Source organism: Aquila chrysaetos, chromosome 2, assembly GCF_900496995.4.
Source record: "Aquila chrysaetos chrysaetos chromosome 2, bAquChr1.4, whole genome shotgun sequence".
Taxonomy (NCBI): Eukaryota; Metazoa; Chordata; class Aves; order Accipitriformes; family Accipitridae; genus Aquila; species Aquila chrysaetos.
Window position 1 is genome coordinate 72,954,073 of NC_044005.1, and position 23,897 is coordinate 72,977,969.

A 23,897-nucleotide genomic window follows, 5' to 3' on the forward strand; every position below is an offset into this window, starting at 1 on the left:
TACAGCAGTTTAAAACCACTTGATGCAGAAAAATATGTGCTGCTCGGGTTGCCTGATTAGTGTGAAGTTCAGCATGGTAATTACTACAGTGAAAACCAAACATCATCTGGTGTTGACTAAGAAAATCCTAAATTCTGTGGGTTTTGTAGCCCAGTTCACTTTGGATCAGTAGTTGCAATGCAACATTAGTACTAAGTTCCATCCCCACTGTGGTTTGCATTCAAGAGAGAAACTGTGTTTAAGACTAGCAAAGGTAAATAATACTGCTGTTTCTGTGCCTGTCTTAATGATGGGTGCCACAAGAAGTAACATCTGCAGTGGAAATAAAAGTAGTATAGGCTAATGAGGAAGATTTGGCAACAGACAAAATAAAGCCATGAAGTTTTGGGGCTTCTCGTATCTAGATGTAAAGAAACAAAAGATTAATAGCATTCTCAACTTAACCTGAAAAAAAAAAGTTTCCTTTTTTCACACAAAGAACTACTTGATCTAAAACAAACAAACAAAAAATTGGTTGTCTTCATACAAGATAAAAACATGCAGAGATTTATTTTCTACTGTTTTTGCAGCTGCTTGGGCAAGCGTCAGCGTGCAACTGTTATGTTAGCAAAGAGATAGCTTGCAGTGCACGTGCACAGCCTGGGACTTCGGAGGAATCTCTTGCTTTTTCTCATTTATTTCTGTCACATTTCAAATCCAGCTTAATTCTTATAAGAAATTAATACTTTTAGGAAGGATTAGTTGAAAAAATGCATGCTGATTTATAGATGGGTTTATTTTGTAAATCCTGAAGGGACATTACCAGATTGAGAAACCATATTTTAGAAAATAAACCCTTGGTTTGGTTACAATTAATTCCACCAGCAATTGTATGAAAGGAATCTAATTCTCTTTCTGCTTGGTTGTTTTGGTTATATTTTATATCTTACACAGCTTGGACAGAAGAAAGTGATTTATCAGAGTGGTGTTCTCCTAATAAGTTTCTTCCTGCAATGAAGACTGGAAAGCTCACAGATCTATAGTGCCTTTCACATTGTACAGGAGAGGACTTGCCTTTCCCCAGCCTTCTTCTAGAAGTGCCAGGGAATTTCGCTGTTTAGATGATAGGTCTACTGAAGCCAAGTTCTCCCCAGCTTTAATTGCCACCTGTGTTTCTCTGTTTCTGTGGTAGTGTAGCACTGACCAAAAATATGTTTCCTGTAAGACCTTAGAGCTGCTTGAAACAACTTCTCTTTGAGATGGGAAGTTCCTTGCAGATACATATGCTAAAGAATGACCTTGACCTCCTGTGGAGTGAGTGAGGTAAGAGTCCTTCACAAAATGTCCTCTCACCCACACCCAAATCTGAGCCCAGTTGGTCAGATTGCAGAGCTGCCATTCCACATACCCTTATTCTTCAACCCAATTTGCAGGGGTTTAGCTTGTCAGGATAACATAGTTCCACAACCTGTGCTTCTGTTGACTTTATTATTGCCTTCACCACATAGTCCTGTGCAGCACAGTGCTGCCATGTTTGGCTGTGAGAGTATTCTGGATATATTTTAGTTTCTGTCTCCACTGGAATTCAAGCATGATAGTGATAGTCATGAAGGCTTTTATACTGACACTAGACTTTAGCTTCTTACTTAATTAAATATTTGAAACTCGGCTTGTCCAACCGTATCTGTTCAGTCAATCTGTAGTATTGTAGCATTGTTTTAGTTAGTGACCTTTTCAAGGGACTCGTATTCCTCTAATGACATTCTTGTTTGAAATTGTTTGTTTCCCATAGTAAAGTATTTAAGACTTAGCAGCCTAGCGGTGTGAAGTTCTGCTGCTATGAGAACAGGCTGGTCGTTCCTTGGTTTGCTTAGTCCAAAAATGCCAAGGAAGGGTAATTATATAAAACACTTTTTCATGTTCTGATGTATACTCAAAACCAGTCTTCTCACTGCATGGCATTTAAAGCATGTTGGGAAACTTTCCCTATCTGAGAGAACCTGAAACAATTATTTTTGACAGGTTGTGATAAGTGGCTGCCATTGCTTGGCTGTAGAGGCGATATTAGAGCAGCCAAGTCTACTTACATGACCTCTGTGGCATAGGGGAAACAGGCATGCAGTGACACGACATTCAGCTATCATCCCAAGAGCCTGGAGTGTAGAAAAAAGAGAATTAAACATCAGTGTAATGGCGGGCAGCTTTGCTGCTGGAGTACAGCCAGGGAGTTCGCAGGCTACAGGGAGGCCATCTTAAGGGAAGTAAATCCTACACTGTCAAGGTAGGGACATCTCTGGCTCCTCTCGTTCTTCTAGCAGTGAATACACTGCCTTCCTCTCCCATTTCCTCTAAAAATGCCTTTGCACTTCCCAGAAGCAGCCTCAGAGACATAGGGGCAATATGCAACAGCTTGGTAGCATTCAGTCTGGAAAAGACAGCTGCTTTTTTATGGGTCTGTGGATTCAGTGGGGGCGAGTGCAAATATAGCAGTTAATGTTCTCTCATGTCTCTGCTCATCTAATGCCATCTGCTTTGTGTCCATTCATTCACACTGGTGCCAAAACGTATTTCTGGAAGAGGTTATTTGTGCATCAGCAGACTTGGTCCCTGAATGTTAGGTGAGAGCGAGTATGTAAACTGTGCAGTATGGGTACGCAGGCGAACTCTTAAGTTTTAATGTGGCTATTTATAATCAGCCATTGCCAATAGTTGCTAATCCACAGGGTAATGGTAACAGCTATAAGATGTCGCTGCTTCTGGTGGGGGTAGAGGAATGGGAAGAGCACCGTTGTGCCTCAGAGAAGGCAGTATTCCTTTGGCTCCTCCGAACCTTGTCAGCAGTTGTGGGAGCACCAAACTTTGAGCAGAGTTTATCAGAAATCAGTTATTTATAAAGCTGGGACCTAGACGTGGTGCAGATGCTTTAATCCTCCCACTCCTTGATCTGTCTTTATTTTACAGGAGTGAGAAATGTATCAGGCAGGATTATGGCCTTCTCTATGTGCTTATGCACATTGTCACTGTAGCTGTACCAGTGCATTATTAAATACGAGGGGGGGGTTACATGTAGGCTCAGTTATACTCACACAAACATGTTTATATCACTGTCTCTGATTTTTTTCCCAAGGTAGAGGTGTATTCTATGTACAGGGCATCTTGATTGCGCTATAATTGCAACCACCCAAGCAGTTAGTTGTACTAGCTGTAATTATTAAGGCTTAAACTGTAACACTTAGCACTAGCCATAGCGTTTGTGGCAATACAAATCTGTATGTGAATTAGACTTTGGTCTGAGGCTTTGAGTATATGTTATCTTCCAAATACGACTGTACATGTGGAAAAAACCACTACTCTGCGCTTTTCACTCTTGTATCCACCAGAGCTTAGTCTCTCCTCTGTGATCTGCCAGCAGAATTGTTTGTGCAAGCCCCCGCTTTCTGGTTTCTAGCGTAAATCAATCCGGTTAGCGCAGACCAGAGTTTAGCATACCAGTCTGATTTCATCAGACACTAGGTAGAAAGCTTGAAATGGCATTTGTGGGGAGAGAGGAACAGTAACTTGCAGCAGAGGGACACCATTGAGCCTGTGAAGTTAATGTCTTCCACCAGCGCAGCTGGATCTAGGAGCAGAGGTTTGCCCACAGCTGTCTGTGTCTTTTGGGGAAGGTTATTCTCTTCCTGCACACATGGATGGCATGGCATTGCTTGATTACTGTCAGCCTTGAGTGGAAATGAATACAGCATTTGACGTTGATTGTAGTCTGTAGCCTTACTGGCGTATAATCAACGTTTCCTCTGCAGTCATTTGATCACACATGATTTCACACTAGCACATGTGCAGCATTAAAGCATGGGTATCTGTTTATGTACAGATTGTCAGCTTGCAGTAGATATGATTTAAGATAGCTGTGTAAGTTGTGTTCTTCTAAAACACAGTGTAGCATTATGAACTGCGTGTGGTAGTGTTTAAAAATTGGTCTAATGTTCAAAGAAGACAACAGTAAAATGTCTTTTATGCATTTAAGCTTCAGTTTTGAGCCTGGTGGTGGAGTTTTGTTCTTTGTTGTGCAATGGAAAAGCAAAACCAGAGCAGTCATATTTCAGGAAGCGCTCGTATGTTTAATAGGTTCATTTTCTTCTGCTGAAACTGAAGCATATGTAACTAGTTTCAACCCACTATTTTCCTTTACAATTATGCAGCAGTAAACAGAAGTACAATTCCCTCTCTAATACTGAAGAGAAATCCTGTAGTATATCTTCTACCTATTTTGTTTAGCTCTTGGGAGAGACGTAGGTATTAGAAATTCTGTGTCCTCAGCTTTGAGACATACACAGAGATCTTTCTTTATGCACGATTCACTTGGTCTCCTTTAAAGAGAATACAAACATAAGAGCAGTTTAAAACTTTGTGTTAGAGCATGGGAATGCAACTTTTGGCAGACCGGTTCTTTCCCTTTTCTGTTGAAATAAGGATCTGGCTTCTTTTCTGGTTCTTGCAGCTGATTGAGAAATTGAACTGCTTTTCCTTTGCTTAGCTGAGAAAATAAGCTGAGAAAATAATTTTCTCTTAGTGCTGTTTCCTATGTCTGTTGTCAGCTTCACAAGACAGATTGTATGCTCTGGATTTGCAGATTGCATTTCTTTAAAATATATTGTTTAGCTGCCTCTAGTCACGCTTCTGCTTCTCTTACAGTGGTCATCTGCTCTGCTCGCTCACCCAGTGCTACTGCTTGGGTAGAATAGATTTCTTTCCAACAGCTTCTGCCATCTGGAACTGCCTTCTTTTATCTCCCTAGTTCATTAGGTCTTCATAGCTTTTAAAATATTTTCTGAAATTACAACTTTTTTCTTTTACCTGTTACTCCTTAGTGTTTGACTTTGTGACTGGATGCTTAGTTCAGTAGGAAATGCCCTTACCCTGCTGTTTTCCATGACATTTTTATCATATGAAGTCAGGAAAATGCTTTGAGGCACAGCTTGATGAAACCACAGAATAGTTTGGGTTGGAAAGGACCTTTAAAGATCATCCGGTCCAACTCCCCTGCCATGGGCAGGGACATATTTCACACGAGCAGGTTGCTCAAAGCCCCATCCAACCTGGCCTTGAACACTGCCAGGGATGGGGCATCCACAACCTCTCTGGGCAACCTGTGCCAGTGCCTCACCACCCTCATCATAAAAAATTTCTTCCTTATGTCCAATCTAAACCAACACTCCATAAAATAAAATGTTACTAGAAAGTTTCAGAAAGACTGTAACCTATACCTCCATAACTACCTTCTCCCTACTGAGGAAAGAATATTGCCAGCCTCTGTTTTTGTAGGTTATAATAAAAGAGTTTCCACCAGTGCTGCTGTTTCACTCGCCTGTGTGTGTGTACGTATAAAATTGTCACAGAATGGCTGAGGCTGGAGGGCACCTCTGGAGACTGCCCTGTCCAACCCTACCACTCAAGCAGGGTCAGCCAGAGCCGGGTGCCCCAGGCTGTCTCCAGTTGGGTTTGGAATATGCAAAAGACAGATGGAGATTGCACAGCTTGTCTGGGCAACCTGTTGCAAGGTTTGACCGCATAAGTACAGTCGCTGTCAGGATGCTTTTCTCAATGCTCAATGCCATTCCCACGTAGTCTGGAGTATGCTCCAGACAGTTTGACATTTTGCATTTTCCTGGGAAGGCTAAGAGAGCACAGCTTCTAGAATTGAACATCACAACCTGGATTTCTTAACTTGCCCTCGCTCCGAAAGCTTTTAACAAAGTTGTTGCTGCTTTATTGTTTACAGAAAAAGTGATTTTGTGTGATATATCATTTGTATGTCTGTGGTGCTTCGCTGCTCCCTCTGTATTGATATCTCTTAAAATACTTGAAAACGTGGAGTTTATGTTTGTTCATTATCCAGAGGTCTTAGCAGCTTCTGGCTCTGTGGAAGCTAATGGGGTGGAGTGCTGAGATGCACTTGATACTCTGAGGTAGAATAAGATTATCATCTTCAGAAATAATTGAGAGAAAATGAAAAAACAATGTCTTCTGTCACAGAAGTAAGGACGCTAGAGTACAAAAATATGTTCTTAACGATGGATTAATATTAGCTATCCTGAGTGCTTTAAGAAGGGCACACATGCTGAGGTAAGGTCAATAAAAAATCCTGAAATAAACTGATTAGAGAACTGACTTTTATTCTGAATTTAGAGATAAACCTTAGTTTGTAGATCAGATAGCTGGTCAGCACATTATTTTTCTTTCAAAGTGTACTAGTAGCAGTGAAATACTGGATTTGCAGACTTTGCTGAAAGAGTTGCTGCTAGACCTGGAAGAGGCCAGTAGTTGTCTGTCTTGCAGAGAAAGTATCCTAATAGATGGAGAACTGGGGGAGAACCACTTAGTCCCACTTTCCCAACCTGAAGTAATTCACTTATTATGTAGAACATATGGTTTACTGCTGTTTAGAGATCCAAGAGCATCTACAATGACAGTTATGATAAACAAATATTTTATATGCTTCATATTGAACTTTGGATAAGGTGGAACTTCGTAAGTGGTTTTGTTTCAGTTGATTTTATTCTCAAACATTTTCATGTGTTGCAGGTGTTTTTTAAACAACTTATGACTTCTATGTGTTATCCCTTTTTTTGTTGGCTATGTCAACCGTAAGGATGATCTAATGTGCTTTTTGCATTCACATTGGTAGTAAATATAAATACAGACAGTGATAAATGATTCCTTTTGATGTTTTTCAATTTATTGGGCAGTAGGGGAGCCTGGCAGTCTAGGGAAACATTATGTTGCAAATAATCCTCTCAAAGGAGTGAAAAAGTGTATTTCATGCATTATAAAATATAGCAAGTAGTCAATTTAAACAAATATATCCACTCTAATGATACCTCAAAACTGTGTATCAAAGGAGCCTGCAATCTCGGGTAGAAAAATCTGCTTAAAATTTTGAATCTTGTGTATTGGGATGGTTATCGCTTTTCTTTATTTTAATTTTTCTTCCTTGCAATGCAAGAACAAATTTCGCACCTTGTTAACGTCAATGTGAATTTTGTCTTTGACTTAATTGGTGCCAGGATTTCATCCCTAGCCTGTGTTACTTATGACTCTTCCGCATAGGTAAGATTTTACATTTGCTATTAGTTATGCTTCTGTCTTTATTCATCTGAGCGACTAAATGATGAGAAAGGTGACAGGCATATTGATTTTCCTTTCATATTATGTCTTTGAGGGTGGGAGTCTTTGGCCTAGTGGATAAATTTCCCTACATGATGAGTAGTTTCTGGCTTTTACAACACCCCTTGGTTAAGCTGACAGAAATGTTTTTGATGTAGCAGCTTACTGTTGGAAAATGCTGATTGAGCTGAATGAAAACACTTGGTGGGAATATGTCAGTGTGATGAGATTTTCATGGGAAAGCAGGCAGACTTGCACCCTGGCCAGCCAGCTATTTGCTGACCAGCTTTGCCTACAAACGTTTCTGAAAATTTATGTTCCACATGAAAATTCTTGTTTCTGAATTTTAGTTCCAGTTTGGAAGAAGAGAAGAATGATTCAGAAATGTGGAAGCTTTGGGGGATCTTAATTGTCGTATCTGTACAAACCCTTCCATGTAGTAACATTGCAGCTTTCTAATAGGTTACTGCTGTTAGTGTTGGGGTAGCAAAAGAGATGTTCAGGAGGTGAGATCACTTGATTTTTTTCCCATTCCTAACCAAGAATTGCTATTGTCATGTCCTATTCATGCCTCGTAGTCATGTTATTTTAGACATGAATCCTTTGTATGGATGATTTTCTGAGAAGCCTCTTAGATATGTTAAAACTTCCTTAATTTTTTGCATCCTCTATAGCAGACATACAACTCTCTCTTAAACATTCTTTGGGCATAGGATGATAGAATCGGAGAATCATAGAATGTTTTGGATTGGAAGGGACCTTAAAGATCATCTAGTTCCCACCCCGCTGCCATGGGCAGGGGCACCTTCCACTGGACCAGGTTGCTCAAAGCCCCATCCAACCTGGCCTTGAACACTGCCAGGGATGGGGCAGCCACAGCCTCTCTGGGCAACCCGTTTCAGTGCCTCACCACCCTCACAGTGAAGAACTTCTTCCTTCCATCTAATCTAAATCTACCCTCTTTCCATTTAAAGCCATTACCCCTTGTCCTATCACTACAGGCCCTTGTAAAAAGTCCCTCCCGATCTTTCCTGCAGGCCCCCTTTAGGTACTGGAAGGCTGCTATAAGGTCTTCCTGGAGCCTTCTCTTCTCGAGGCTGAACAACCCCAACTCTCTCAGCCTGTCTTCACAGGAGAGGTGCTCCAGCCCTCTGATCATCTTTGTGGCCCTCCTCTGGAGACCCGCTCCAACAGGTCCATGTCCTTCTTATGTTGGGGGCCCCAGAGCTGAACGCAGTACTGCAGGTGGGGGCTCACGAGAGCACCGAAGTTGCAGAAGGCAAAGGCAGGGACTGGGAGAGTGAAGAACTGCCGACCATAGGAGAAGATCAGGTTCGTGACCATCTAAGGAACCTGAAGGTGCAGAAGTGCATAGGACCTGATGAGATGCATCTGTGGGTCCCAAGGGAACTGGCAGATGAAGTGGCTAATCCACTATCTACCATATTTGAGAAGTTGTGGCAGTCCAGTGAAGTTCCCACTGGCTGGAGAAGGGGAAACATAACCCCCATTTTTTAAAAGGGAAAAAAGGAAGACCCAGGGAACTACAGGCCACTCAGTCTCACCTCTGTTCCCAGCAAGATCATGGAGCAGATTCTCCTAGAAACTACGCTAAGGCACATAGAAACTAAAGAGCTGATTGGTGACAGCCAACATGGCTTCACTAAGGGCAAATCGTGCCTGACAAATTTGGTGGCCTTCTATGACAGGGTTACAGCATTAGTGGATAAGGGAAAGAGCAACTGACGTCATCTACCTGGGCTTGTCCAAAGCATTTGACACTGTCCCTCATGACATCCATGTCTCTAAATTAGAGAGACATGGATATGATGGATGGTCCACTGGGTGGATAAGGAATTGGCTGGATGGTCGCACTCAAAATGTTGCGGTCAACAGCTTGATGTCCGAGTGGAGAGCAGTGACGAGTGGTGTTCCTCAGGGGTCGGTGTTGGGACCGTCGCTGTTTAACATCTCTGTTGGTGACATGGACGGTGGGATTGAGTGCACCCTCAACATGTTTGCTGATGACATCAAGCTGTGTGGTGTGGTCGAGGGATGGTAATTTGAATCTTCACTTGAAGTGACTGTTGAAAGGTCTTGGAGGGAAAAAAGGGGAAGTGTATGTCTCATGTTTTTTTTTCTTGTGTGTTTTTCATGGAGTAGGAAAAACAGGTTGTATTTTCAGAAGACTGTTGTGTAACTTGGTAGTCTTTTTTCTTCTTTTTTTTTTTGTCTTTCTGTGGTGGCATCTGTCCATCTTTTCTTCTGTCCTTGTGATCAGCAAAGTTCCCAATTGAATATCTGAATCAATCTCTTTGGCAGATGAGAATCTGGACCTGTGATTGTGTTTCCCGTCAGCTAACTTAACTTTCTGAGTTAGTATCCTGCAGGTTCTGAAGAAGGCTAAACAAAAACAAAACCATGCAGGGGAAACTGCTGCATGCATGTGACCAAGAACAAACGAGTTGGGACACCAGAAATCCTATAGGTCTCTTGTCTTTGATAGATCACCTTTCCTCTAAATAGCTGTTAGACATGACAGTCCACTTAGTGCAATAAAAAGAAGAGGTACATCATTTGCTATCTTCTGATCATATACAAGTATTTGTCTTCTCCCCTAGGGTAGGATTTTGGTTCCTGATCATTTTAAAATGTAAGGCATTTTTTCTTTATGACTTCGGACTTTTCATCAGGACTTTTAATCCTGACTTTGGAATCAAGATTTCACTTACAGCGACAGCACTGTTCAAATAAGCTAATATTCGGGCAAAACAGGGAATGTATCAAAAATTTAATCTAAGCTGGTTTCAGAATGCTATCAAATAGCCTTTTAAGTTAGAGAAGATGAACACCTTGTGCTTTGTTACTCTGGGGAAAAAAAAGGGTTCTGATACTGATATGTAGTTCAGCAGCAAGTGCAGTGCAGTGCTTGAGCAAAATGAGTAAGCTTGGGAATTTTTAGGAGACTTACTGGGTAGAAAAGTGGTTGGAAAGTAACACTGCTTTCAGATACAGCTTCTGCTCTCTCATTACATTAGTGTGTTGGTTTTTTTAAAAAGATGATTATAATATGTAATTCCAGTTAATACAATGAAACATCTTTGTTTTACCTGCAGTGTTGAAACTAATCACAGTATTTTTTTTTGCTTCCTTTTACAGGTTGCCTTTTTGAAGATGTGAAGAGCACAGATACCTGTGTTGAAGACTATTCTCAAATTCATCTTCAGCAGAAGTGTACAGATAACTTCCAGTGGTGTGGCTTCTAGAAAAAAATCCACTGACAATACATAACAAAATGGGGTTGTGGTGTGGTATTCTTCATATCTGAATGTGTTTCAAAACCAAAGACAGTTAACTTTTGCATCCAGTACATTCTTAGATGTCATTCTAAGAGTGACTTAGCTGTCACATCCAGCTGGGATGACTGTTATGATCTCTTCATTGCCAAAAAGAAATTATCTATGTATCTTAGTACTACCTTTATCAGACAATGTTTGATAATGACCTATATGTCCTTAGGAAAATTCACAACTGGTAGCAAAGAGAGGTTTTAAAATACTTAACGTCATGGATACTAACATAAGTTCTTTACTTTCCTTGTTCTGGTAAAGTTAGAAGTCCAACTTTAAAATACAAAATCTGTTTTTTGTCAAACTTGCTTGTTTATCATGTATGCTGTTTCCACATTAAGGTTTACTTTCCTTCTTGAGAGAGAAGGAAGACAGTTTCTGTACTTCTACACCTCATGTAGAATTTTTTAAAATTGATATTTTTGAGAATCAAGGTTTTATGGTTACTTGGAATAATTATTCCTTCACCTTCAGAAATGAGCATGAATGTGAAGGCTGGCCTTACAGAAACTGCAGGAGGTGAAAGATACTTGTAGCAAGTCAATACAGCTACTCTAAATTGTCATTCTCTGTTGTGGATGCTCAGCTGCCTTCCACGGGAGCGATAGCATATTTCCATGGAACACAGAAGCTGTTACCATTTTTGGCTTCGGAGTGGATTGCTCACTTAGTTGACAGCAATTTTTGCCTTTCCTTGTCCAGGGGAACAGGATGGTATAAGTGCATAGGCTAAGGAGTAGAAAAGATGCCTCCTGGCATTTTTGCCTCAATTTCTGCTCATTGGGATGGAGTGCTCTTGAGCTAGAAGGTGGTGCTCCTTTAATATCAACTATCTCTCTTGGACCACTCATCCATCCAGGTTCTTATCCCATACTTGCCTCGCTTAATCTGTAGTTTTCCTTAAACAACTGCTCTTGGCAAATCAGTCAGCTACTGGAATGGTTCATCTGACCCAGTGTGACAATTGTGTTCTCAAAACGTATGCAAAAAGGTATCCAAACAGAAAAAAAAAAAAAAAAAAAAAGAGAGAGAGAGCCTGTTTATGTAGGCTGGCTTTTTCAAAGTCCATCTTTAAACTCTTAAAATAGAAAAGGTGCTACCTTGTTGGAAAATAGTTATATTTTGGGTGATTGGATTCTGGAGGGAATATTCTTGTTAGAGGAGTTCTTTGAAAATTCCTGAATTTCAAGGAAAATTAAGCTGCCCTTTACTCATGAAATGATCATAATGTAGGAAGTGACCCTGCGAAGTGTTGGACACCTTCTCTGGGTTTTACACATCCAAAGACAAGTAGCTGAGGCCTCCCAGCATCCAGTCTGGATATCATCTTATTTTTCTGTTATTATTTTAGGTTTTGGTATTGAAAGAAGAACAAAAATATTCCAAGTTTTGTATTCAGGGAATAAATTATCTAGCTTCAAGATATTTTTGTCTATGCACCAATGTTTATTCATTTTATGAATAAAATATATTTTCTAAATCAGTTTACTGTTTGTTCTGCTAATTTCTGTGACAGTTTCGGCTTCCCAAAGTATGACTGAGCAATTTGCAGGTGGAAGACATTCATATCACACAGAAATACTCCAACTTTAAAATCTTTTCCAACCTATTTAAATGACCCCTGTTGCAGTTTTGCATGTATGGAGCAATCTTAGGTCAGAATATTTATGCTTTTGAGGTTCAGTCTCTGTCATGTCCTGCCTCATTTGGTATTGTGGCCGTAAAGGGTTGATCTGCCTCTGGTAACATACATGGTTCCAGAACGAGTGCAGACATTTTACCAGGAGTATTTTGGGGGGGGGGGGGGGGGGGGGAACCCTTCCAGAGATGAAAGACAAATCAACCCCATCCTGCCTGGTCTGTTGCTCAGCTGTAGTAGCTAATGGCTCCAGTCATGCTACTACGATGTCAGTGCTGCAGCTGGCTCAGGAAGCAAATCCTGAGCGAAGCCCAGTGTGTACACTTAAAACATTAAACTTTTTTGGAGCTTGCCCTCTGCCTACGTATGCTTTTCCTTGTTCTTTTTTTACCCTATACGTTGGTGAACTGGGTCTGGCTGGGGTGGAGTTAACGTTCTTCATAGCAGCCGGTATGGTGCTGTGGTTTGGGTTTATGGCTCCAGCAGTGCTGGTAGCACACCAATGTTTTGAGTATAGCTGAACCTTCTTTTTTATTTCCCACTCTGCCCCCACCTCCCCCCCGTGAATAGGCTGAGGGTGGGCAAGAAGTTGGGAGGGGGTAACACAGCAGGGACAGCCGAATTGGCCAAAGGGATATTCTGTACCATACAGCATCATGCACAGCAGTAAAAACTGGGGGTAGAGGAAGAAAGGGGGGGCGAGGGGTGTCTTCCAAGGTGGTGGCTGCTCAGAGAATAGCTCAGCATTAGTCTGCTTGTGGGAGGTGACGAGTTATTGCCTTTGCATCACTTGATTTCTTTTTTTTTTTTTTTCTCTTTTTAAGCTGTCTTTTTCTTGACCCACAAGTTTTCTGGCTTTTGCTCTTCCTGTTCTCTGCCCCATCATGCTGGTAGAGGAATGGGGGAAGGGGGGTGTGAGTGAGCAGCTGGGTGGGTGCTTAGCTGCTGGCTAGGATTGGCCCACCACAATTGGAAGCAGAAATTGTGAAGTCCCCAAAAGAAAAAGAATAAATCTTTCTGTTCCAGCTGCCCTCCCATTTGGGGACATTTTCCTTCCTCAGGTTCCCAATGGCCACAATTGCCTGTCTGTGTCCATATGAGGGGCAGGGCAATTTGACACGCTTAGTGTCATGCTCCCCTTTCCTTGGTTCTAGCTCTGAGACCTCCATTAACATTTGACTATTAACATTATCTGGAAAATATCAGACCACATATGATAATACATAAATGCCTTGGATGCGTTTCCATTTGAAAATAGATTTCTTTGTCCATGTTCAGAAAAAAAAATGGTTTTGGTGCTTTCCCAGGTACCAGGCAATCAATTATTCAGAACTCCTGTTTCTGAAGACAACTTCCTTGGCTTTTTTTTTCCTCTCCTATTTCTTATGTGATCTTTCCTACTGAGCCAGTAGTGGGTTTGAGGTGTGACAGCTTCATTTGACACTTCTTGCATTCTGGCTGCTTTGTAAAAGCGAAATGTGGCCATTTTTTCAGGATTATCTTAGCAGTGAACCATGGGCTCTTATAAACAATGGACTTGTGTTCAGAAAACCTGTTGAGTTCCTCTCAAGGCTCCTTCCTTGACCTTTGCCTGTCCCTGCTCTTGCCTCCATTTCTCTGTCTGTTGAACAGCATGATGCCGTCTGCTTGTTGACATCAGCATTTTGAAAAGTTGGGTAAGTACAAAGTACAATTAGTGACTGTGTTATTTTCTCAGCATCTAGAGTTACTGGTACATTTTAGCCTAGTCTAAATACCACGTTTGGATACATCCATAACAGAAAGCTTATTTACTTTTGAAGTGTGCAGACAGTATCTCCATGCAGATGGAAAAGCGTGCCTCAACATAGGAGTTGGCCTAGAAGCTGCGTTCTTAGAAAATGTTTGGTCCTTCTTATCGCTTGCCCTCTCTTCCCAGCTTTTTTTATCTGTTACAGTCTGCATTTTTCACTGGAGAAAGTGTCTTAATTTTTGCTTTCTCTAGTGCCAAGCACAGTGTTAGTCTTAAAGTAATAATAATAAATCAGCAATGACATTAAGAAGTCCCCAACTCACATTAACTGAGATAGATGTGCATCCTTTCCTAATGCGCAGTTTCCAAATAGTGTATGGCAACAAGAAGATATTAAAAATGTCAGCTTTAATTCTAATATGCTATTGGGTTATAAAGATGGCTATTGGTGTGGTGCAGAAGACATGCCTATCTGTCAGACCAGTACTGTTCTCTCCATTAGCAACAACAAACAATATTGTTTCTGCCATTAATGGGTCACAGGGCAATTATATTAGTGTAGGGCTTGTTCCTTCTATTAAACCAATTTGACCATTTAACTGGGATAGTTCAACTGGCGTACCAAATTGAGTCCCAATGGGGTTATTTTAATTCCAAAATTAGGGTGGCTTTCTAGCTTAGTTTAAATCCCCGCTAGAGTAGGTTAGGATGGACTGAGGAATAATAACAAATGGGTTGATCAGGGAGCTATACTGGTATTACCCTGTGAGTTGAAAGGCAAGTTCTTGCTTACCTCCATTTTACTTTTCTGTGTAAAGAAACTTTTACATATAGGGAGGAACATTAATTAAAATTTACAATAGATGTTTCTGCACTCAAACATTCTGGGTTTAAATACAAATGCTTTGCAGTAATTTTCTTTCTGTTTTGCTGCCTTCATTTTCATTCCTCCAGAACATCACTTTGTGGTTTCAATTTTAGACTTTGCATCCTTTCATTTCTCTCCTAGCCAACTGTGCTCCATTATAAATGACAAGTAAATTGTTTGAGGTACTGCATTAGCTCATCAGCCTCATTCCTTTTGCTTTTCCTCCACAGGATTTCTTGCTACCATTGTATCACTGTCGTAGAAGCACTGCAAAATCTGCAGATGGACAAATTATAGGAACATTGAGCAACTCTGTCTTTACTAGACTTCTTTCGTTTATTCTTTCGGACCAGGCTGAATTGCCTCATAGCAGACGCCGTGGAGCATTAAGCAATGTTCACAGAATATCAGGAGGTTTGCAGGTCGACATGCTAAGGGCTCATTAGCAACATATGTGTCTTCTGATATCTCATTATGACATTAAACCGTGCTGTTTTTCTTACTGTGGACAGCAATTGCTGCATTCGGATCCCATGGTTCTGTGGTTCAGTATGTTCAGATGGTGTTCTCTTAAACACGGCAGTAATGTTATTGTCTCACTGCCGTACTGTGTCCAGTGGCACACGCTTCATTCCCATCCGATCGTCTTACACATGGACGGTGCGGGTCTGTGTACTGTCCTTAGTAGTGGATGCTTCTTCTACCTGCTTGTATTCAGTGATGATATAACTGTGTATCAATTTATCGTTGTAAACAATAGAAAACTTTATATCAAAATATAAAATGTCATTATAACTTATGTGCTTTTAATCACTTCCTCAAGATTGCAAAGCATTTTATTTTATTATGTATCTTTTTCTGTGGTAACTGGGGTTTCTGTAGTGCAGGCAGGAAGGTGGAGCTGCAGAGGGGCTCTACCATGTGCTTGTGTCACTGGCAGCTCCATCAGCCAGGGGCTTGTGAAACAGGCTTTACACCTTCATTAGTGACACCGGTTAATTACGACCCCAACTGGCTGGCCATCTTGTCTTTGACCTACGTGTGTTTCCTCACTTTTAAAACTACGACTGACTGTATCATAAGGGTCATGACTCGCATATTAGTGACAAGGCCGTTTGCTCAGCAGCGCAGGTGGGAAAAAAGTCCCTGTGTGGCCATAAACTGAGTTACCCAGAGGAGGGGCAGACCGTCAGGTACGATACAGCTGCTGTGCCTGTCCTGACTTTAACGGAGTCATCGCCAATTCGCACCAGCCAGCGATGTGCAGTGTGGGCAGGAGGGAGATGAGGTCTCTTGTCTTCCCCTGTCAGTCCCGCTTCAGAATATAGAATTGAGTTGGCGCACGTATAGAAATGGGGCTGGCTATGTCTGAGAAAGGCCTGAGACCACATCTGGACAGACACGGAGTCAGTCGTCATCGTTGTGCCATCGTAACGGGAGGGCTCAGCACAGCTCACAGGTGAATGGAAGGACATTGAAGAAGGTCGTTGGCTGTAAAACACGAAGAGGGGAGAAAGAAATTCAGTCAGTGCTCTATCACTTCTGCATGCTGTAGTCCTAGATTAATAGGCTTATTAAGTATATCCATGATGCAACAGCTCTGCTCTCAACTGCTTTGTAAACTTTGTCAAAAGTTTCTGTCTGTGACTAATGGGAAGCATGACATGTAACGAACCAATTGTATAGTTAGTGTAGGCTGTTTGCTCAGATTACTAGACTTGCCCTTTACCAGGCTTTGATTTATGTGGACCTAATAAGAGAAGAGCAAGAACAGTCCTTTGTTTGAGCTTTGAAAGAAAACGGAGGTATGGGACAATTTACAGCTTGTGCTTTGTTGCTGAAAAGGGGTTTTGTAAATTTGTTGGAATAAATATTCTCAAACACGTGAAGCAAAATGAAAATGCACTAAACTAAGAGTGCCTTTTAAATTAATGGCTGTTGAGAAGAAGATACGAGTTGCTGTTTTAGTTGATTCACAGTAATTATTAAGATGATATTTTGTGGTTGAGATGCACAAACACGGCTTGACTGTTGCAACCTCTTATCTCAAGAGTACAAAGAGCAGTGTCTGTTCCGATCCAGCAAACACAGCTCTGGCAGCTCTGGCAGTTAGTTCTCCGTGTAGGTAAGTAAACAAGGCATGAGCGAGCGCAGCAGAAGACAGGGAGCATAGTGCGACAGAGGGCTCTGTAAGATGCTTAGAGGGAAAATATATTAACAACATGCCTGAAGGAAATTTTTTCCTGCCCTTAAAAGTGCTTTTTAGATTGCCGCAGGCATACGAAGAAACATCTTGGTGGGTTGGGGATTTTGGAATTGGTGTCATAATTTGCAAATGAAAACATATTTCCTAGCCTGTTGGGTTTTTTTGATGATCACATGAACTCAAAAGAACATCTTGCTGTATAGTAAAGCTGATTTATTTTACAAATATTCCTAATTACCTGTGGATTTACTAGGGTATGTTACAATCTGTACCTTCCTCCTCTTCTAGATTTTGACATTTGCTCAGCAAGAGTCACCATTTACACAAGAGTATATTAGCTTTCATCAAATTTAGAAAATTTTTGTTTAAAGTAGAATCTAGTGGCACTTTGTTGTTATAGTTACCAGAAGACTAGTAAGTAAAAAAGACCTCACATGGGCTATTTGTTTTGTTGTCTATCATTTCACATTTTGAAGTGGATTTTTGCCTCTTACTCTACTAGGCAAATGTTCCATTATTAGGATTAATCATTTTTATTGGGGCCATAGAACATAATTTTAGAGCATTTTTGAAAGACCTGAAATTCAGAACCTGTAAGACTTTTCCGTCCCTTAAACCCAATCTCCTGTTACAGCTGGCACTCTTCCACTTGGTTCTGTCTCATATGACTCCTTTCATATCCTGATCCACCCTCAATTTAATCAGTTGGGTGGGGGTTTTTTTGGTCCTGCTGTCCTTACTGGAAAGCTGACCCAGAGCCTCACTCTTCTGATAGGAATCTTGTGATTTCTGGGATAAGTGTATCCCTGGCTAATTTACACCCATTTGTTGTTGTGCCAACAGCATTCTTTAATGTAGGTAGGTAGTTTTCTTCCTGGGTTCTTAAACCTTATTCCGTGTTTAGGGAACAAACTTGTCTCCTTGGAGCTCATTTTATTAATAGTTTCTTTCCCAAGATAGACTTTGCGTTCTACCAGATTCTGTGTCTGTTCTGCTTTGAATTAATCTCCCTTGTGCAGGAGTGAACAAATTGTGCACAAGCTGTGCATCTTTGAGAAGTGACATTAATGCTTCCTTATTTCTTTTGGGAACACCTCACTTCATGCATTAGCGAGTGCTTCTCTTTTTTCACATCTGCAGCACACTGGTCGTTCATGGCGAACACCCCAACTCTTCTTCCCCTCTGTGGAGACCCGAAGAATGCCATTATTCTCTGGCAGAAAAATCCAATTATTTCATAAGTACATGACCCTGTGCTTTGTATGTTTGATCCTTTCCCTAGGTTTCCTGATCCTCATCTTTATTTGTGATGCTTCTGGCTGTCACATCAGCAAATGTTCTTAAAACATTTCTAGTGGACCATGCCACTGGGACGTGGTCACTAGTGAAAATGTTTATTAACTTTGGTTCATAGACAGAACTACTATTCCCTCTGGCCCGTTACTTCTCTTTTTGGTTTCCACTGAGAGGTTGAACCTTGCGGTTCAATTGAGAGCCCAGCAGGAGTCAGGGTCTCAATGCCATCATCTCGAGCCCCGTGCCAGTCCTGATCTACCAAGCAGAATCAGCCCTTCAGCTGTCATTGGCACCCACTGGAGGTTCCTGACCCCGCACGCAAGATGCACGCTCGAGTGCACGCAGTCCCCCTCTTTGCGGTACACAGGTGTTGGTGTATTACATGTTTCAGCTACTAGGTAAAAATTGCAGGTTGTCTTGTTCTTATTTAGTGCTCTGTTGCTGATTCATTAGGGGTTGGTGGGGGTTTTTTCAGTTGTCCGTAGTGAATTCTGGAGCAGTTTCTGTCTGGTACAAAGAGAATGTTGTTCCGCTGACCAAATGCTTCTGTAAAAACACAGTGTTATATTCCCTCCCTTGTGCTGTGAATACCAAACACAGCCTGTTGATAAATTGACACCAAAGTAAAGTAGTGGGAGCAAGACACTGGTCAAATTCTGGCAGTTGTTAATGGAAAGCATTGCTGGTCTGAGGTTGGATGCTTGATGTTTTAGCCTTGATAGCTTTGTGGCTATAGACAGGACCTGGGAGATTCATACTTTTCCTGACTGAGCGTATAAACTTTCAAAGAGACATTTGGCAGACCTCTGACAGATCTGTGCTTTAGTTTTTCCATATGAAATGCCATTTATATCCCAGGCTAATAATAATGCACTATACCCTGTACGAGCTTTATTTTTTAATTACGAACTCTTTGGATCTGCCGTTCTGCGTGGTGTTTGTCATCGCTGCAGCGTCGGAGCAGCTTTGTGCGTTGTGTAACACCGGTGGCACCTCTCAAGCGTGACTTACCCCTCCTCGCCGCAGAGGGGACGCGCAGTACGCCTGCGGTTTCGAGCCGGTGGGGTGAGCAGGGAGCGGTCCCTCGCGTGTGTCAAATGTCCGCCCTGCTTGGTGTATCTGTTAGAAGAGGCGAGTGGCAGAAGCTGGCCTTGGAGGAGAAGGTGTTTGCGTTTGTCATGGTCCAGAGTTTCTGCGTGAGGTCTCTCCGTAACTGGAGAGGCCGCTGTGAAAAGTTTTTCTCTTGTGGAAAGTGTGATAGCTATTCAGGGCCCAGGTTTTCAGGCACCTTGAAGAGAGGACTTTGGGATCATGGACTTGATTCCAAGCTCCGTGGGACAGCAGCACAGGCAGCAGGTGCTAGGTCATTGATGTATTTTATTGAAACTTAGCTGGAAGGAACTTTTTTGTCAACAAGCTATGTTAAAAAAGTTATCCATTGACTATACATTGCACAATTTTTGCCTTGTCACTAGTAGTGTTTCTAAAATGCAGACTACATTGACCAGCCAAAGGCCGGTTGGCCTGTCACCATGACGGCAGGTTCTGCATTCCTCTGCCTACTACCCCAATTAGAAGTGTTTTGTCTTGATTAAGTCCAGTTTCAAGTAATTCAGGTCAAGCTAGATTTGTTCAAATGTAAGGCCGCTAATGGTAGTGGCCTGGCTTTATGAGGTGAAGGATGGATGAATGAATAGTTTCTGCAGGAATCTTTCTCAGATTAGCAGTGTGGTTTGTATATTAAAACATATCATAGACTTTATTACCCTAATGCACGCACAACAAATGCACAGGAACGCCATATGTATCCACAGCTGCAGAAGATAACCCCAGCTATTATTAGTTATTAATTTAATATGATCCTCTAATCAAAGACGATACAGTAATGCACAAAAGGACTGACACAAATTTACATTTGGTATTTTCTGCCTTGAAGTTTTTCGTCACATAATCTAAGCATGGGTTTAAGTTTTTGATGATATGTATGAAAAGGTTTTTGATTATTTTGAGGAAAACATTAAGGAATTCTGAGTTTGCCACGTGTTTAGACACAGCCTCCTATACAGCTTCAGGGACTGGGCTCGCTCCTTAAAATAATAGTATCTTGTACATCTGATTTCATGAAGAATTCAAAATTAAAGGTCACATATGAGCAGTCGTCATACTGAGATAGTTTGTTGATAATAAAGCACAATTTTGACTTCTTATCCTTCTAATGAAATGGTGTTGAACACGTTGCAAAACTCTGGTAATTTCATTTTACTGTAATTCATAAAGGGAATAATAGGCAAGCAAAAATGCACTGGGGTGTTTTATTAGGAAATTGAGGGCCATCTTCACTAGTTTTTCCAGATAGCTTTAATCCTTCCCTCTGTGTTGTTGTTTTTCAGAATTGCATTGCTTTGGTACTACCTCACTTCTGCAAAAGGCAATTTTGTTAAATGTATTCCCAAATGCACTGATGAAGTTATAACTGCTTGGCAAAAGCTTGGAGACAAAGACACAGCCGTGAAAAATGAGCCGTGTCAACAGAAAACTGATTTGTGACCACAAAATGTGGACAATGTGGTCAATGTATTATCTGTTTGTCTCCCACTTTCAGGTGTATCCACTACCCCGAGGGAGTTGTTATATGTCAGGAACATCTACGGACTCTACCAACTCTTCTTCACTGTCAAACTGTGTCAGAGCAGAGACTTTTTTCACCTCTCAGCACTATGGCTTTTGCCCAGTGTTACTGGATATCCTCGGGCTTTGTGGCTGGCACTCTGGGATTTAGGCACCTACTTCTTTTTTGTTCATCTGTACCTGTCTCTAACTATGTCTCTCATCTGCACTTACAAAATGGGAGAAAAACAGAGTTTAGACTTGAAAGAGGTGTTATGAGGAGAAACATGTTAAAGACTGTGAGTTTTGGGGTAAGCTGTCAAGGATTTAATAGATAAAATATGAATTTGCTCTAGACTGTAAAAGAAGGTGTATCTTGTTCCATACTAATAGTTGCATGGCATTTTGGCACGTATGTGAAAAGCTGTTGCTCACAGTGTCTGCTAGGAGATCATATTATTTCCTTCTCTTAACTTGTAATGCGTTTACCCTGCCTGTGATTTATGTAGCCAGAAACAAGAACTGAAGCACTTACACAGGGGAGAGGATGGGTTCCTTGTATGCCAGAACTGTTAAAAGCTAAATCTTCAGATCTTTAACCCATAGGACAGTGTTTCTAAAGAGGATGCCTTAAACCTGTTTGTATTTATTTATTAGTTTCACTACTGTGTTATTTCTACACTGTTTAACAGCAGCTGATATCTTCCCATATTTTTCAAGATCCCAGGGTGTTTATTGTAGTTGCAATTGTTCTTTTGTTGAGATCAGCAGAGTAGCTGGGCTTCTACAGCAAACGGAGACTGCAGGTCTATTTTAGCCAATGAGCCATTAGTTTATGCTAGTCTAGGAAATTCTGCTTTCTGTTAAACTGCAGCAGCTTATTTACACTCTCACAGAGTTGGCATTAATAGTATCCAGTCTTCTTAAAATGTGCGCTGCTTGTTTTGTTCTAATCCATCTGTTTGAAAAACAACAAGTTAAATGGGTTACGCATTATGTGTGTTGCTTTGATGACAGATTTGGAATTTCCTGCCTCGGATAAAGAAGCAAGGATTAGCCTTAAAGATGTAATTCCACCTCTGCCATCCAGATCTAACACTTCCCTTGCAAAAGGGGGAACAATCCTGTCTGTGCAAGGGATTCTAGGAGGCCCCTTTTCCAAAGCAGAAAAGCTGCCCTCCAGATGCTCAGATAAAATGTCAGGGGTGCCCCTTCTTTTACAGGCAGCTGCTAAGACCTAAGAGGGATGCTGTCTATCCTTGTTGCCACTGACTGAGGAGTAAGAGGTGACTTCTCAAGTATGTGCAATTTTTGTACAATCTGAGTTTCATTGTATTACCTGGGCTGAACATCCTACCGGTCATTAGGAAGGGTATGTAATATAGGAAGGTTTAACAGAGGTGCAGGCAACGAAATGTCCTGTCCCTCATGTAGCTACTATCAGACAAATTTCACATATTTAATGTTCCCTTGCTACTTGATTACCCTGCAAAAGAAACAACACCTGAAGAGTAACGCAAGGTCCTAAAGCAAATACTATATTAAACAGGCTAGAAAGCTAAAGGCTGAACTCTTCCAGTGAGCCCTGATGACTGCCTGCATTCTCACTAAAAAACTACTACACAGCCTTTTTCCTTTATCCTGCAAATACTCCTGTGTCTGTACAACGTGTATCTCTTATGTCAGTGGGAACGTAGCCCTCTAACCTCTGAAAGTAACACCAGCTTCCCTGGGCAATTACTTTGGCCGTTTTGTGCTGGAAATGGTCCTTTAGTACTGTACTAACTTAAAAAAAAAATGCTTTTAAATTACCCCAAAGGAAACTTTAAAAACTTTAAAAAGCAACAGACAGAGGTGAAGGGGACAAAGAGAGAAGAAACAGAAGAATTATATTAAGACTTCAGCTCTCTGTGTTCTGCACGTAACAGAGCCAAAACAACATAAAACTTCCTTCTCTCTGTAGCAGAAAACATCCTTCAGACTGGCTCTCCTGTGCAGCCACTGTAAAGGAAGTTTAAATATAGCAGAAATACACTTACTGAAAAGGTTGTGAGCCGTCTCTGATTTCCAACATCCTTGTTCAACTCTGAGGCATCCGAAATGCGTGCAAGCAGAAGTCGCTGCAGCCGAGTCCGAGCCCGTGTTGATTGTCACTCGTGTAGGTGTTAGTGCTGAACACTTTCCCACCCCCCCAAATGCAGGGGGGCTTTTGCTTTGCAAATTTTTGTGTTGTTGCAGTCTATCTGAGATTCCCCTGCTCGAGGGTTCATGCGATCGGGGGCGAAGCTGTGCTTCCAGGCCAGCACAGAGAGGGTGTGGAAGGTGTATGCTCCTGGGGGGTGCTTTTCTAATTCTTCCTGGTGAGACGGTGGATGAGTAAATTAATAAAAATGGTTCCTATTATGCCTGTTTTAAAATAGGAGTTTCAATTAAATAAATACATGCTTAGGAAAGCATAACAGCTCCATGCACTGCTTAAAACCTGAAACAAATATAAACACTTGCAAAACACTTTTCGCAAACTTTATAAGTCAGAAAATGAAAAAGAAAATGGCATTAAAAACTTAATTTAAAAATTTCACACTAAGGTAAGGAAATTCCAATTAGAAAAATACCCAGTGTCAGAGGGGCACTACTGAATGCTGTAGGATATCTGAGCCCTCAGCTGACAAAGAGTTTCTAATTTAGGGCCAAATTAAGCTCTCATTTATGCTGGCATGTATCCCCAGGAGCTCTTTTCACTTCATCAGGGTACTTGAGTCTTACCCCTGTGTAGCTGAGACTGTAAATGAGCCCCTTTAAGAAGCTTTTTGCTACTGAGAATTCTTTTGGAGCCTTATCATTATTTAAGTTCTTTCCTGAATAATGAACAGGCAGAGGCAGTAAGGATAAAAGACTGGCAGGCATGAACCTGCTGTTATAAAACAATAAACTGTCCTGAAACTTGAGGATTCCAACTTTGTTACAGATGCCACTATTTAAGTAAGTCCTTATTTTTCACCTCTGACATTTAAATCCACTAAACATTGGGAATCCAGAAACTCCAGATTATTAAA

General features: G+C 41.3%; 1 protein-coding gene and 1 long non-coding RNA gene across 6 annotated transcripts in view; one reads left to right on the forward strand and one right to left on the reverse strand.

Moving 5' to 3' along the window:
* The window catches only part of UBE3D (ubiquitin protein ligase E3D), a 109,369-nt gene that overhangs the window by 79,632 nt on the left and 5,840 nt on the right, over positions 1–23,897 (forward strand). For 2 of the 5 annotated variants that reach the window (XM_030000035.2, XM_041118721.1), the window contains one exon: positions 10,303–11,976. In XM_030000035.2, coding sequence (XP_029855895.1) covers positions 10,303–10,323 — 21 coding nt within the window. In that variant the 3' untranslated portion in view covers positions 10,324–11,976. Of the gene's footprint in view, positions 1–9,465; positions 10,083–10,302; positions 11,977–23,897 lie in introns of those variants that run through there. The other 3 variants (XR_005930947.1, XM_030000067.2, XM_030000015.2) reach the window with 3 other exon arrangements.
* LOC115334877 lies at positions 14,256–22,972 on the reverse strand. The gene is made up of 2 exons (XR_003921284.2): positions 22,881–22,972; positions 14,256–16,223 (listed from the first exon to the last, which is right to left on the reverse strand). It is a non-coding gene; the product is annotated as an uncharacterized LOC115334877 (long non-coding RNA).